General features: G+C 38.1%; 1 protein-coding gene across 2 annotated transcripts in view; it reads left to right on the top strand.

Moving 5' to 3' along the window:
- The window catches only part of MYRFL (myelin regulatory factor like), a 44,585-nt gene that overhangs the window by 18,781 nt on the left and 11,963 nt on the right, over positions 1–13,841 (top strand). For both annotated transcript variants that reach the window (XM_054632089.2, XM_077178833.1), the window contains 12 exons: positions 437–513; positions 1,030–1,140; positions 1,719–1,809; positions 4,599–4,799; positions 5,786–5,894; positions 6,351–6,460; positions 9,852–10,015; positions 10,601–10,664; positions 11,385–11,470; positions 12,258–12,329; positions 12,452–12,498; positions 12,613–12,777. In XM_054632089.2, coding sequence (XP_054488064.2) covers positions 437–513; positions 1,030–1,140; positions 1,719–1,809; positions 4,599–4,799; positions 5,786–5,894; positions 6,351–6,460; positions 9,852–10,015; positions 10,601–10,664; positions 11,385–11,470; positions 12,258–12,329; positions 12,452–12,498; positions 12,613–12,777 — 1,297 coding nt within the window. The remainder of the gene's footprint in view (positions 1–436; positions 514–1,029; positions 1,141–1,718; positions 1,810–4,598; positions 4,800–5,785; positions 5,895–6,350; positions 6,461–9,851; positions 10,016–10,600; positions 10,665–11,384; positions 11,471–12,257; positions 12,330–12,451; positions 12,499–12,612; positions 12,778–13,841) is intronic.

Genomic DNA, 13,841 nt, shown 5'->3' with positions numbered 1-13,841 from the left:
TAATTATCCATGTAATGAGGTAAATAATTGAACTCTTTTCTTAGTAATTGTTAGATGTTAGATGTTCTTTTGACCAAGAACATCTAACAACCTTATGTAGATTCTGTTCTCACATTGAATCTGCACTTATGCTTGAACATGGAATGAGCTAATAACAGTCTGGATTCAGAAAGTATTTTTTCTTTTGTAAATTAATGCACTTTCATTTTTTTTCTCTTTCAAATTACATCTGCAGAAAGACTTGGGCCTTCAGATTAGATGTCAATTATCAATTGATCAGCAGTCAGTTCCTCTATTGATTTCTATGTCATTCCATTAGAAATGAGTGCATTTTCACTGTTTTAGGCACAATTTGCCTATTAATGTCTATTTCAATTTTTATGTGTTTAAAAACTTTATGTTCTTGTCATTTTTGAAAATTATGTTTGTTTTATAGGTGGAAGCTCCAAATGAAACAGTTGCTATTGAACAGTCTCAATCAGATCGAAGCAAAAAACCTTTTCCTCCTGTTAAGTAAGATTTTTGAGAAAATTATTCCATTTTGTTTCAATGTGTATGATTGGTTTGAATATTTCAAGTTGTTTCTTGAAATTTTACAGTAGCTCTAAGCCAGTTTTCTGATTTTTATCCAGATTTCATTGTGGTTGCACACATAAAATCACAGTAGTAATATATACCTGGTCACAATTCATTAAGAGAAATTTTCAATTTCAATACACCTTTACAGGTGTATTAAGTATGGCTATCCAAAATATTTATATTCATCTAGAAACACTCTTTTACACTGCTTAGAACTGTATGACAGATGCATTTTGAATCTTAAAAAAACATTTTGAATGTTCCTGCCCTATATGACCATGAGATACATTTACAGTGCTTTTTAAGGGGAAGTGCCTCTCAGAAACACTCATGCAGCATCTCTCTGGAGCCCTGCCATTCTTGAGCTTTTAACTCACTGGCAGAATCAATGTTTGTTCTTCTGATCTCCAAATATTAACTTCCCTGATCTTGTTTTCTTTTCTGTTTTAGAGTTGATCTGCCAGGGGACCAGATAACTAAAGTAACACTGGGACGGCTGCATTTCAGTGAAACAACAGCAAATAATATGAGAAAAAAGGGGAAACCTAATCCTGATCAGAGGTATTGCTATAGCTAGTTGGCCTGTGTGTTAGAATTAGAAAAGAGAAGGTCTGCTTTAGAAAGGAGCCAATGTTTGTGAAAAATCTCTGCTATCAAATCTGTGGTTTTTTTCAAATTCTGTAATACTTCTGTAACACTTGGTATGTTCTTAAAAGCCTCTTTCTCTGCAGTCACAGAATAATATGCGGATAAAATACCCCTAATTTTATCCTCATGGTTAGAGATAGTTTCAGGAAATCATAGCTAGAATAATGGCTGACAAAATCAGGAAGCAAAAAATCCCAAATAATGACCATTTTCTTCTGAGGCAGGAAAGGCTTTCATCTTTGAAGCTTCATTACTTAAATTTGTTAATTTAAATTATTGTATTCTTTGCTAATTTGTAGTAATTGTGGGATTTGTAAGAACATATTTCTTAAGAGTGAAGGAAATTCTTTTTATTTTATATTGTAAGAAACACATTAAAAAAACATTGTCTGTCTTTTTCTGTATCAATAATAACAGCTGTATTTAAGACATTTTTTCTGTGAGAAAGAATTACTTCAATTATTGTCTTGATTAAATCAATTTTAAATTAGATACTTCATGCTGGTGGTTGGACTGTATGCTGTATCTCAGGACCAGTTCTACTTACTGTCTGCAAATATCTCTGAAAAGATCATTGTGAGGGTAGGTATAAATTTGTATTGCTTTCATGTAAAAGTATTTACTGTTTTGATATTCACAGGAGATTGAGGGGTCGTGATTCTTGGGGATAAAAGTTACCACTGAGTAAAAAAGATTGAGGAAAAAATCTACAGTTGCATATTGTATGAGTATGTTATCTTTTAATTATCAGAAATTTAAAATGCTATAAGTAGTGCTATAGAAGGATTTAAAAATAAAGCTTGTTATGAGTTCCAATACAAAATAACTTGATTTTTCCAGACTTTTTTTTTATTTGCAGTGAAACAATTTACTTCACTTCCCAGGAATTTTGTAAAAGCTTTCATTAGCTAGAGTCTTAGTTTCCAAGGAGGATGAGAAGGAAAAAGAAATGAAGAAAAGAAGGACAAGCAGCTCTAGGAAGTTTAAGACCCATAGCTTCACTTTTCCAGTGTGTTTCCAGAGTGTCCCACCTCTCAATTTGATGGTAGTAATATAGGATTCAAATTAGCAAAAGGAAGAATAATCTCTTTTCTCTTAACTGTTATTTTTCACTTGCCTGGTTCACAGACATTTTTTCTTTTAGTGCTCAGCTTTAGCCTACAGTTGGACTCAGAAAAGAGAAAAACCCCAGATCTGTAGTGTAACAAGAGCTATGGAGAGTTGGGGTTAGGAGAGAGAGAAAACACAGAGTCCCAAAATGAGTGGGATTGCAAAGCGACTGCCAAGAAAAGGTGGGGGCTGCTGAAAGCTTTCAGTCCTGGCCCCTTTTTCTTGTCATCAGTAGGTGGTGGCTAATGTTTGAACTGGGCATAGTCTGGAGTTATAATTATTTCTAGGGTGAATATTAAATTTACAGCTTAGAAAGATGGGAAATATGTAAGGTGCCATGTGGTGGGGCTGCAAAAGATGGAGAGGGCCTCTGGAAAATTGCAGTCCACTGAACTTTTTCATGTGGGTCTGTTGAAGAGCTGCTTCTTGTTTGCATGGACTCTTTCTAGCCCTTGGCTTATGGAGAGGAACAGGCTTAGCATTTTGGCTTGGAGTCAAGCAAGACCAAAAGCTCTGGTGTCTTAAGTGGAGCTGGGAAGATGCTGCCAAAGAAAGTTGAGGGCTGTCAAAAGCTCTTAGTCCTGGCATTGTTTTGTGCAGGCCATTGCTTGCATCCTTTTTGGCAGCCCATCATCTGCCTAGGCTTACAGCTGTGGTCTGGTTTAGCATTTGGGTTTGGGGAGAGTAAAAGGGCAAATTTCCAGCATGTGGGGTGTTGCTCAGGGGTTTCCAAAGGAAGATGGGGGCTTTCAGATGGTTTCAGTCCTGGCTCCTTTTTCATCTGAGCATCCTCTTGTGCCATAAACCCTCTTTCTGTAGTTATGGCTAGGTTTTGGGGGGTATTATGGCCTGGAGCTCCTTTCTGGGTGGAGCTGTGAAGAGACCTTGAAAACAATGTGTGGAGTTCAGCAGTTTTCTGCATGGCTGAGAAGTTTTATCATCCTGGCTGCTGCTGTGGTTTTTTTGCTTCAGCTGGATGCTGAAGCAGTGTGTTTGCATCATTCCTGCCTATATAGTTATTTTCCTTTATTTGTCCATTAATTTCCACAATCCTGTTTTCATCTGATTTTCTTTTTCTGGATCTGACAGTGTTACAGATATCACATCATTAATAATTTGAGGACTCTGTTGAATTTTCACAGTGGTCTCATTCTTGTTACTTTACAAGATATATATTTTTATGTAAGATTTAGAAATTTACATTTTCCCACAATTTTTAATATTATATTCTTTTGAAATTTCAATGAAGAGGGCTCCTTCAATGCATGTGAGACATGTTTTGAACAGGAATTCATGGAATGAGATTTTTCAAACCTGGCCACTATTTCAAACAGAGGAAAAAGAAGGCAGTAAGACAGAAAGATCAAGAGGGACAGGTCTGAAGTGGTGAAAATATCAACAGGAAAGATGGAAGGGAAAAAAAGAAATTTTCTTGCTGTCTAACAGGGCTTCAGTGTCAGGGTAGAGCAAATCAGCCACTGGCTACCTTAAAGTGGCAAAGCCATGCAAGTGCACTGTGAGGAAAAGCAGCTCATCTTCTGGCCCTTTATACACTCCAACACAACAAAGCTACCAGCTGCGTGGTGCTTGTCAGGCTTATCAGATCATGCTCTAATTGTGACAAACAGTGGTGAGTACACAGTGCCAGGCCTTGTAGCTGGCAAAGCCTTGTGAAAGCCTGGCTTCTTTTTATCATGATTGTTGGCCTGAATTCAAATTAAAAAAAAAAAAAACCCAGAACAGCAAACAACCCAAAATGAACTATTGGAATTAAATGCCTTTTCTTTTTATACTCATTCTGTTGTTTTATTGGTGTTCTTTAAAAGTTTCCTTGACATGAAATTTTCAATATGACATGACATTTTCAATAATTTAAAACAATACAGAGGATTTTATGAATCACATGTGTTTAATCTCTGGCTTGCTTTCTCTTTTCTGATTTCCAGTCTCAGCTAAAATTTTGTGGTAGATAAAGAATGGTTATGTGGTATAATGTTTAAATTAAAATTTGGAAAGCTTTGGACATTTGGACATTCCAAATTCTTTGGAATTCAAGGGAAAAAAGCACGAGGCTGGTGCAGTGTGAGCAGAAACCCTTAGAAATAACTCCACTCTGTTTTTTTCTGTTAGTGTGTTAAAAATTTGTTGAATACAATTTCAGTTTTTAAGATCTGGCTTTTCATTTTCCCTGTATTTCTAATAGAATAAACAGTAGTGCATCTATGCCATACTGTAACTTTATTTAAAACATTTCCTTGCAGGCATCTAACCCAGGGCAGTTTGAGCACGACAGCGATGTGCTGTGGCAGCGAGGAGCCGCTCCAGAGACCATAGCCTATCACGGCCACGTCGGAATTAACACAGACGCGCCGGACGAAGCGCTGGTGGTCTGCGGGAACGCCAAAGTGATGGGCAGAGTCATGCACCCCTCTGACAGCCGAGCCAAGCAGAACATCCGGGAGGTGAGGCAGGGCAGCCTTTAGGGCACTTCTGTGTGCTCTGCAGCACTGGGGATGGATCGTTGTTCCCAGACGTGGAGCTGTCGGGATCTCTCGCTGGTCAGAGTGACCCTGAGAAAAGTTGGGAAGTCTCTTTTCCCAGCCTGGTGCTTGAAGAAAGAGTCAGGGCTCTTCATTTCTAGGCCTCAAGGTTGTTTATTGTATCTTATCTATAAAATTCTTTCTCCTGTCCTGCCAAGGTCCACTCAGCACGACAGTCAGAGGCACTCTGCCTGCCTTCGGGGCAGTGTTATCTTTTTATACTAAATACTTTGTATACAATGTTTACAATTACTTTCCAATACCTATTACCTATGTTAGACAGTAAGCTTCTACTCTAAACCAATCTAAAAGTGCCAACATCACAGTAGAAGATGGAGGCCAAGTAGGAGAAGGAGAAAGGCAGGACACGCCCAGATCCCTCCATCTTGCCCCCTGAACCTCCATTCTAGAAAACCCCAAAATCTACTTTTTCACCTTTTGATAAATTCACTATCGTTCTACTTAATTTTTTGTGGCTTGCAGATCTTCATCTAAGGCTGGTAACTTGCTCCACGGGTCATAATCAAAACCACAGGCATTTTGGACTGACAGGGGTCTTGGCTACTCAGGACAGCCAGAGGGATGTCCTGGATCCTGACAGAGCAGCTCCTTTATCCTTCCTGGCTGTGCTGAAATGCTGGCCTAAAGAAGGCAGATGTGCCATTGTGCTCTGAGAACCATCACCTACAGACTTTGGAGAAGGCTCTCTGTGGAAGCTGGGAGTTGTCAAACAGAGGGGTAACTGGCAGTACAAACAGCACTCTGGTAGTGGGGAATGGGAAGATTGTCTGTATTTTTGTATGTGATGATTGGCCAAAGGACTGTGTCAGGCCAGTTGCTCTCTCAGCGGTGTCCTAGATGCCATGCTTAATGTTTCAACACGTAAATCTTGGTATTTTTCCAACTAGGTCGACACAAATGAGCAGTTGAGAAGAATAACACAAATGAGGCTGGTGGAATATGACTACAAGCCTGAATTTGCATCTGTTATGGGAATAAAAGATACCCATGAAACAGGTATAAAATCAGCTCTTCCCATTTTTCATTAACATCTACTGATATTTATTGGGCCATAGTGTCTTTTAATATCCTGCTATTTCATCCTCATTTTTTAGTTTACTGAAATTTCACACTGTTGTGTATCTCTTGTGGCATAAAAATGCCAAAATTAGGTATTGCTTGTAATTTTATAACGTCTGTTTCAATTCTTAAAGATGGGAAGTTTATTTTCCAGAAGTTTAATGAGAATGAAGTATGTGCTTACAAACTATTTTGTTCTTTCTGCAGAAAAATGAGAATTCTAAAGGCTCCTGGGGTTTTTTTTTGTGGAATGGAGAAGAAAACCAGACACCCTGGATTTTCTTACCACAGAGAAATTCTAGATAGTTTTTTTGCTTTGCCTGTCGTTTTTAGAATGGTCAGCAGGTACACCAGTGTGTTTCCTGACATTAGTTTTTCTGACCTCCTGAACAGGAATAATAGCCCAGGAAGTGAAGAGGCTTTTACCTGAAGCTGTTAGAGAAGTTGGAGATGTTGCTTGTAATGATGGAGAAAAAATAGAAAACTTCCTCATGGTTGACAAGGTATGGTCTTGAGGGAGAAAGTGGGGATGTGTATTTAGACTGTTCTTTCATGTGGGGAGCTGTGAATGCATGCTGTGCCCCATAAAAAGCTGTAGCCCCCCACATGTGTTACAGAAATGGTGTTCAGTGAATCATTGAGAAAAACTGAACGACCAGCTGTTAGTAAAGGGCTGAATCTTTTAATAACAAGAAGTATCTATATTAAAAACTGATTACAATACTATATACACATACAGTTAAAAAGCAAAAGCCCTAACTTTTCTGAATAGAAGTGGATAGTGATTTCATAGCATTGGTTCAACAAGTGGTACTCCAAAACATTATTTTGTGCTTAAGTGTTTCTGTTAATTAAGTGTTCCACAAGTGAATAAGCAATGATGTCATTCAATTTGTTAAATAAAAACTTCCTGACTATTATCCTGGTATAACCTCTACATACCAAATCCAAGTGCTAGCTCTGTGTGTGGGGGGGTTTTTTGGCAATCTGAAATGCTTTTTTTAGGTTCAAAATCATATGCTATGAAATGGCACACAAAATAGTTACCATGCTCATAGGCTGGAAACACTGCTGAGGTATGGTTGTCCTGTGCTCTCTTCTCCTCCTTTTCCTGTGGAAATACCACTGCAAGGGACTGTCAGTCGCAGAGTCCACTCACACAAGGCTGCAGACAGCACTTGTCTCAAGGCAGCCCCTCTGCTGAGTGCTGGCTCACTGCATGTCAAACACCATTTTTCAGCTTTTTCCCACTTGCAGCTGATAATGAGAAGTGAGGTTTTAGAGAAAGGTGACCTTGTCTTGTCTGGATGATACCATGAACAAAATCCTGCATTCATTACCATAATGCATTCTTTCATTTTTCTGTAGAAAACACAGATTTGCACCACCAAACTTGGAGAAAATATCTACAGAAATATTGCATGTCACTTGTCATCTTTTGATAGGCTATAAATAATTTAAATTAAATCTTCTAGGTTGTATTCCATATAAAAGAAGTATGAATTAGATACCTTGAAAAAAGCTGTGGAAAGAGCACTTCTGGAGATACTGTGGAAAAGGAGACTTTTAGAAAATTTACTCTATTTGGTCAGGGTTCCAGCCTGTAGTTGATTTCTATGCTAGTAGAAGAGCAGTGTTGGTAGGTGACTCCAAGTTAATTTTGCCCTTTAGGCCTTCCAATTATATGGTATGACACCTGTAGCATCATTTGCATTTTTGAATGCCTCCAAAATTTCTTTGGGGTAGCCTGGTTTTTCACCTGGCAGAAGTTTAGGTTGGAGAATTGAGCTTTTGATTCATATCTCTTCCTTGCTGAAATATCACATAAAACACCAACTCCAGCAGTGCCTCACAGCACTGCCATTTGGGCCCATCATGTTCCCTTTTTTCTCTGTACCTTGGGTCTCTGGAGGGTGCTTGCCAGTGCTTCCAAGGATGTGATCTACAAATGGAGAATGCCTACTTTCTATTCATGCCTGTAGGGTGTGATTCTGCTGTGTATGTGGCCCAAGCAGGAGTGGATTGTTACAACAATGGCTTACTTGCCACTTATCATTTTCTTGACTACCTGTCTAGATCTGGGTCTGAGATTACTTCACAGGCACTTTGGTGTTTTAATATGGTCAGGTGAATCTGTGCTTTCTCCTCTTTCTCCTAACAGTTGTGGCAGAGCATATGAAGGTCAATTCCATGATCTTTGGGGTGACAGGATCAGGAGAGATCTGTGTCTAACAGTTTAAGATGTATATTGAATGCAGGGATTTGTAACATTTCTTGTTCAGGTGGAACATCTGATTTAAATTTCTGGAGCTCCCAGCTCCGGAATAGCTCAGCAGCTTGAATAGTAAATGGACAGTGCTTCATTTTCTTTTTTTTTCAGTTTGGCGGGTGATGAGACCTTGAACTTTATCTCATATTCCAAGTTTATATCCAGATAAGTAGAGTGTTGGCTGGTGTTGTGTCTCTTTGTCAGGTTGGAGCTGTTGATCTCTGTAAAACTATTTGATTACATTACATTTGAACCAGGGTCTGCTGCTTTCTAGAGAAATGTCTCAACTATAGGCAATTTGTTTTTTTGAGACAGAATCTTTTCTTCCCAGTCACACTGTGCTCAGTACTTTGTACTAGAGGGGGATTAAAACTCTGATCAGTTTTTTTCCTTGAAATAGAGTGTTCCTTCATTTTGTGAGAAGAGCAATTTTCTCAGCTAGTTGAAGCAATTCATGCTTGATTTGAAGACAATGGAAAGGGCAGCTGCTGTGTATCATTGATACAAGTGTCCATATAAGTGATTTCACAGTTCTAGGTACAAGAGATTATTTTGAAGTCACTTTTTATTTAAATGGGCTCTTGTGGCAATAGGAAGTTTTTGACTTGCGACTGATAATGTGCTCTGATTCTGATTGCATGAAATGCTGTCTGGTTTTGTGGAATACAGTCACCTTTAAAAGAAAGGTGTGCATGGCTTTTACAATGTGAAAGGCAAAACTGCTTTTACTTTACTTCTGCATAACTTGACTAGGCTGGAATACAGCAGCATTAACTGCAGTAATAGCTTCATCCAATGGCACCAGTCTGGTTGGACTTTAAAATGAGAAAGCCATTCTTTCACACACAGCAAACAAAGTACTCTTCTACTATTCTCCTGCAGTGGATCAGTAACCATTATTGACTCAGAAATGGATAAAATACTACCTGGATGATTATACTGAGGGCATTTCCAGCAGCAGATTGATACCTAGATGATAAGAAGGGGTAGGAGAATAGGAGGCTTTTCCTGGGTAAAATATCCAGAATGAGTAAATGGAGGGTGTCTAAAATGTTTTAATTGCAGGGATAATCATGTTATTAGAACTTACAAGATTCCTGTAAGAGACTGGAGAGGCTGAAAGGGAGAGCAAAATTTTATTCAGTCACAACTTGACACCTGGTTTGGTTTTTAATCTGTGTCACTTATCTCTGTGTGATTAATATTACGTGTAAAACATGGATAGAAACTCTGATTTGTCTGAGCCTACCTATTGCCTGTAGGAAGATGGTTGGATGTACATTTTGCTAAGGGATTCTAAAATCTGTGATCAGCTAAAGCACTGAAAATCAAGTAATAGATGCCTGTTGGAACAGTGTTAAGGTTCCAACATGGTATGAAGGTAAAATACAGTTTAAATTCTTGGTACAAAAAGCCCTTTAGCTTCAAATTTTTCTGCAAGTCCTCATTTTCAATTTCCTGCAAATTAAATGTCTAGCAAAAGGGTTTTATGGTCATACATGCATCCCATCTACAGTGAGATAACTTGTGTTTATATAGGTGAATTCTGCACTAATTTCTGCTTGTTACACCTGATTGATGAATATACTATGTATCTACTAATTTTGTCATTGTTTTCTTCTCAGGATCAGATCTTTATGGAGAATGTCGGTGCTGTAAAGCAGCTTTGTAAACTAACAAACAATCTTGAAGTCAGAATAGAAGAATTGGAACAGTGGAATAGGAAACTGGCCAGGCTGAAACGGATCAACAGTTTAAAGTCAACAGTCAGTGAAGAGAGCAAAGTCAGGTACCCCTGGCTGGAATGTTCTCTAATAGTTGTCACACAAGTTGTTAAAGTGATCTCTGAGATAGAAGTTTTTGCTTGACAGAAGAGTTCAGCTATTTTCCAGTATTTAAATTGTGCAAAAGACCCCAAATTTCCCAAATATTTTTTAGTCACTGACAAATTAATCTTTGAAATGGCTGTTAAATTACAGTAATTTTTGTAATTGCTTCTGTTGCATAAAGTAAAGGGTAGATTATGTCCAGTTACAGCTCTGGGACTTGGAAATTGCTTATAAAGCAAATCTGCAGAGCTTCATCTGCAAGAAAGAATCTTCACTGGTGCTTCAGTGGAAGTGATGAGTGTTTCCTGTTTCTAAGCCATTTTCCCAAGTTTCCTTCAAAATCAAATGTAGCATTTAAGAGCATTCACCTGAATGAATTAACTGGAGACTTTTATCCTTGAAAATAAATCTGCTGACACTTCTGCCTTTCCCTTTATAAATGTTAAAATTGCAAAAGCAAGTGACATTAACACATTAAAAATGTCTTTTCTTCATTAATTACTTGCTGAAGCATTTGAATGTTAAAGAGATCTTGTCTCTCATAGCAGGTATAGTCGAGCTAATAGTCTCTTGCCATCAATAAAATCAGTCCCACTAAAATCCAGGAAGGTGAGTGAAATGAAATCCTTGTCTGAGTCATTCACTCTGATTTGCTTTCACTTTCTCTTGCCTGTGTTAGGGTATAGGAAGTGGATACCCCTTTTCAAAGGGATCATGTGAATGAGGAAATACATATACTGACCTTTTTTAAGACAGTCTTCCTAGGCTGCCAAGCCCTGTCCTTTAATATGAACCAATGCTCATTTGCCTACTTTGCTTTTGCCAGTGCCAAAGAGCAAGAGAAAATAATAGGTCAAATATGCTTTGTACCATAATGACAGTCAAATGCTCCATCACCTAAGATTATCCTACTTGTTTGGAAAGTGCCTTTCTTCTGTATTTGTACCAGTCCTGCTTTAACATGGTCTGAGCACATACTGAAAGCTGCTGATCTTTTAGTTCTGGACACTTACTGAGTTCTTTATTTGATTTTGAAATATTTCAAATGTATGAAAAATGGCAGGAAGAAAGGACAAGGAGCTGTTATTTTTTGTCTATCCTTTCTTCTTCTACAATGTTTGTGCCCCCAAACTATCAACCATGCACAGTGCACTGAAAGGGACCTTTTAATTACTGAAGTTTTTCTCTGTAGATGTTGACCCCTATATAAGGGGGATCAGAAAAGAAACAAGGGTGATGCAAAGTCAACTGAGTGTAGTATTTCTTAATCTACTAGTAGTTGCTTAGATATGTGCCACTTGAATTAACCAAACTCTTTTTTTACCCTAGGTTTGTTTATCAAAGACCAAAGAATCTTGCTCTGTGAAGATTTTCCGGGTGACTATAATAGCTTTGCTTGCTATTATGGCACTATGGTAAAAATTAATTAACAACAATTTGACTTCTTTCTCCCTTCCCCTTTCTACTTATCTGAAAGACTATAGCACTTTTTCTTCTTCTTTTCCCTTCCTACTTGAAGAACACAATGTATTAAAATTAACAATTAATATCCTTGGTAATATTGTAAAGTTGAAGCCATTGTATAAAAGTAGGATACTCATGGGATGGACACACAACTGATCTCTCTCCATGTCACAATGTATGGTGCACCTTGAGTCTACCTCAGTGGCTTGTACTACAGGTACAAAACTGGACTCTGCATTCTGTGCCTAAGTACAATTTCTGATGTACAGAGTGATTCTGTTGTGTGAAATGAAGTTGAAACTGTTCCCACTGTGATGGGCAATTATGTGACTGGGAGTTTAACTTGTGACATTGGACTTGTGGAAAGGAAAGTATGCTCTGGACTTCTGATATTGCCATTTTCTGTCTCCAGTCCAAAAACTTGTGGCTTACAATCAATCTCTTTGTGACCTGAGTACTTTGAACTGGTGGTGTGATTCTATTTATGTTGGAAAATGGCTGTATTTTGTGTTGAATACAAGAAAAATGAACTCAATACTGTATACAAGTATCTGATCTAAATCCCATTAAATTCAGCTGAAATTTTTCCCACTAAAGGGAATCTGATCACTAAAGGGAAAGTGATCAGATAGTTAATACTTGCATGACTTCATTTCCCCACAATGCTGTCAAAGTGTTATTCCTATTGTGTTGCATAAAAGATGGATGTAAATCTACAGAACAACTCTCTTTCTACAGTGCTTTGACAATATGGAGCCTATATTTACTTAGCATTCATGACAGACGTTTTGAAAAACATCCAGTTTACAGGCAAGTAGTTAAATTACCATTAGTGAATTCAAATTAGTAGAATCAGTAATAGACTGTGGATCAATTTGTTTTGGTCCTCAGCTCTAACATCAATTTCTTAATGAATTGTTTTTCTTCATCAGCAGTACCTCAACTCCTGTTCCAGTCTCTCCCTCTACTACCACAGCAGGTACTGTGTCTCTGCTGGTCTGCATACACATAACTGGCTATTATAAAATGCCAGTATGCAGTCTTTGTGAGAATTTTATTTTGGTTTCTTTTGTTGTTGTTTGCTTTTTTTTAGCATTAGAGAGTGAGAGTACAGTTTCTCAGACCACACAGCCTATCAGCAGGATCCCTGAAGTGAATTTCTGTGACATTTTACCTTGTGACAAGGTCTATTGTTGTCCAATTCACCAACCAAAAGTCAAATCTCTAAGCTATGAAAAAAATAATGCAAAGGAAAAACGTAAGTTGAAAATATAATTCTTGATAATTTGAGCAGAGACTGTATGGAAAGTGTGGGGAAAGGGGCAAGAATCTTTAAAGGTAGTTAGCTTTCTACAAAAGAGCTTATTCCAGAGGATTTAAAAAATCTTGATATAACTAATCATCACTGCAGATTTTTCTTTTTTTTGAAAAATCCAGTCTGGTTACCCTTAAGAATTTGGGGCCCTAAGATCTCTTGTCTGCTGTCACTGTTTTTCCTGGCCATTCGTGGTAAATTATTTTATGTTAACTGGAAAGTCACTAATCCATTTAATTGACCTTTGGCTACAGTGGATGTGAGTTGATTAGGGGAGTAGAGAATTAATTAACAGATGCAAAAACCCCCAAAAACCAGAATTGTGTCACAATGTGGTGGTGCTACATCTTTTCCATGGGCAGAGACAGAATGCCAACTGCCTGAAAACATAAAACTTACACTTAAAACTCTGATTGTTAAGGCAGGGGTTTTGAACAGTAGTATTTGAAGGCAGAGCTCTATAAAATAAAATACTTTTACTGGAATTAATTATTTTACTGATACTGTCTGCCAGATGTTGTATGCGTAGTGTCTGAGAAGAGCATTGTTTACAACTTTTACAGTATTTATAAGAAAGGGTTAACGCATAAAGGTATTAATAACTTGTGGGAATCTATATTCCTCTCTCCCAGTCCTTAACATATCCAGTGTCTGGAAGTAAGTGTTAATGTTACTAAACCAGCATTCATACTCTTCCTATCTTGGCCTTGGGAGCAATTCTTGCAGCACAGTTGACAAAGTGAAGTGAAACTGGGGCTGGATGCAGTTCAGCCTCTGAAGTACAAATGTCTGCCAGGGCAGGCTTTACCAATTGCTGTGGCACTGTGAGCATGTTTCAGTGGGACTCACCCACTGGCCATTCTTTGCTCTGCAGACAAGCTGTATGTGAGTGGTCCTTGTGATTCTTGTGATCAGTGCTGCAGTAAGCCCTGTGACAGATAAAACTCAGTACAGCTTTCAAGAGGTCATACCTGAGTGATTTGTATTGCTCTGAAGCCTGAAAGAAT

Source organism: Agelaius phoeniceus, chromosome 5 (assembly GCF_051311805.1).
Source record: "Agelaius phoeniceus isolate bAgePho1 chromosome 5, bAgePho1.hap1, whole genome shotgun sequence".
NCBI lineage: Eukaryota > Metazoa > Chordata > Aves > Passeriformes > Icteridae > Agelaius > Agelaius phoeniceus.
This window is presented reverse-complemented; position numbering and strand designations above follow the sequence as displayed.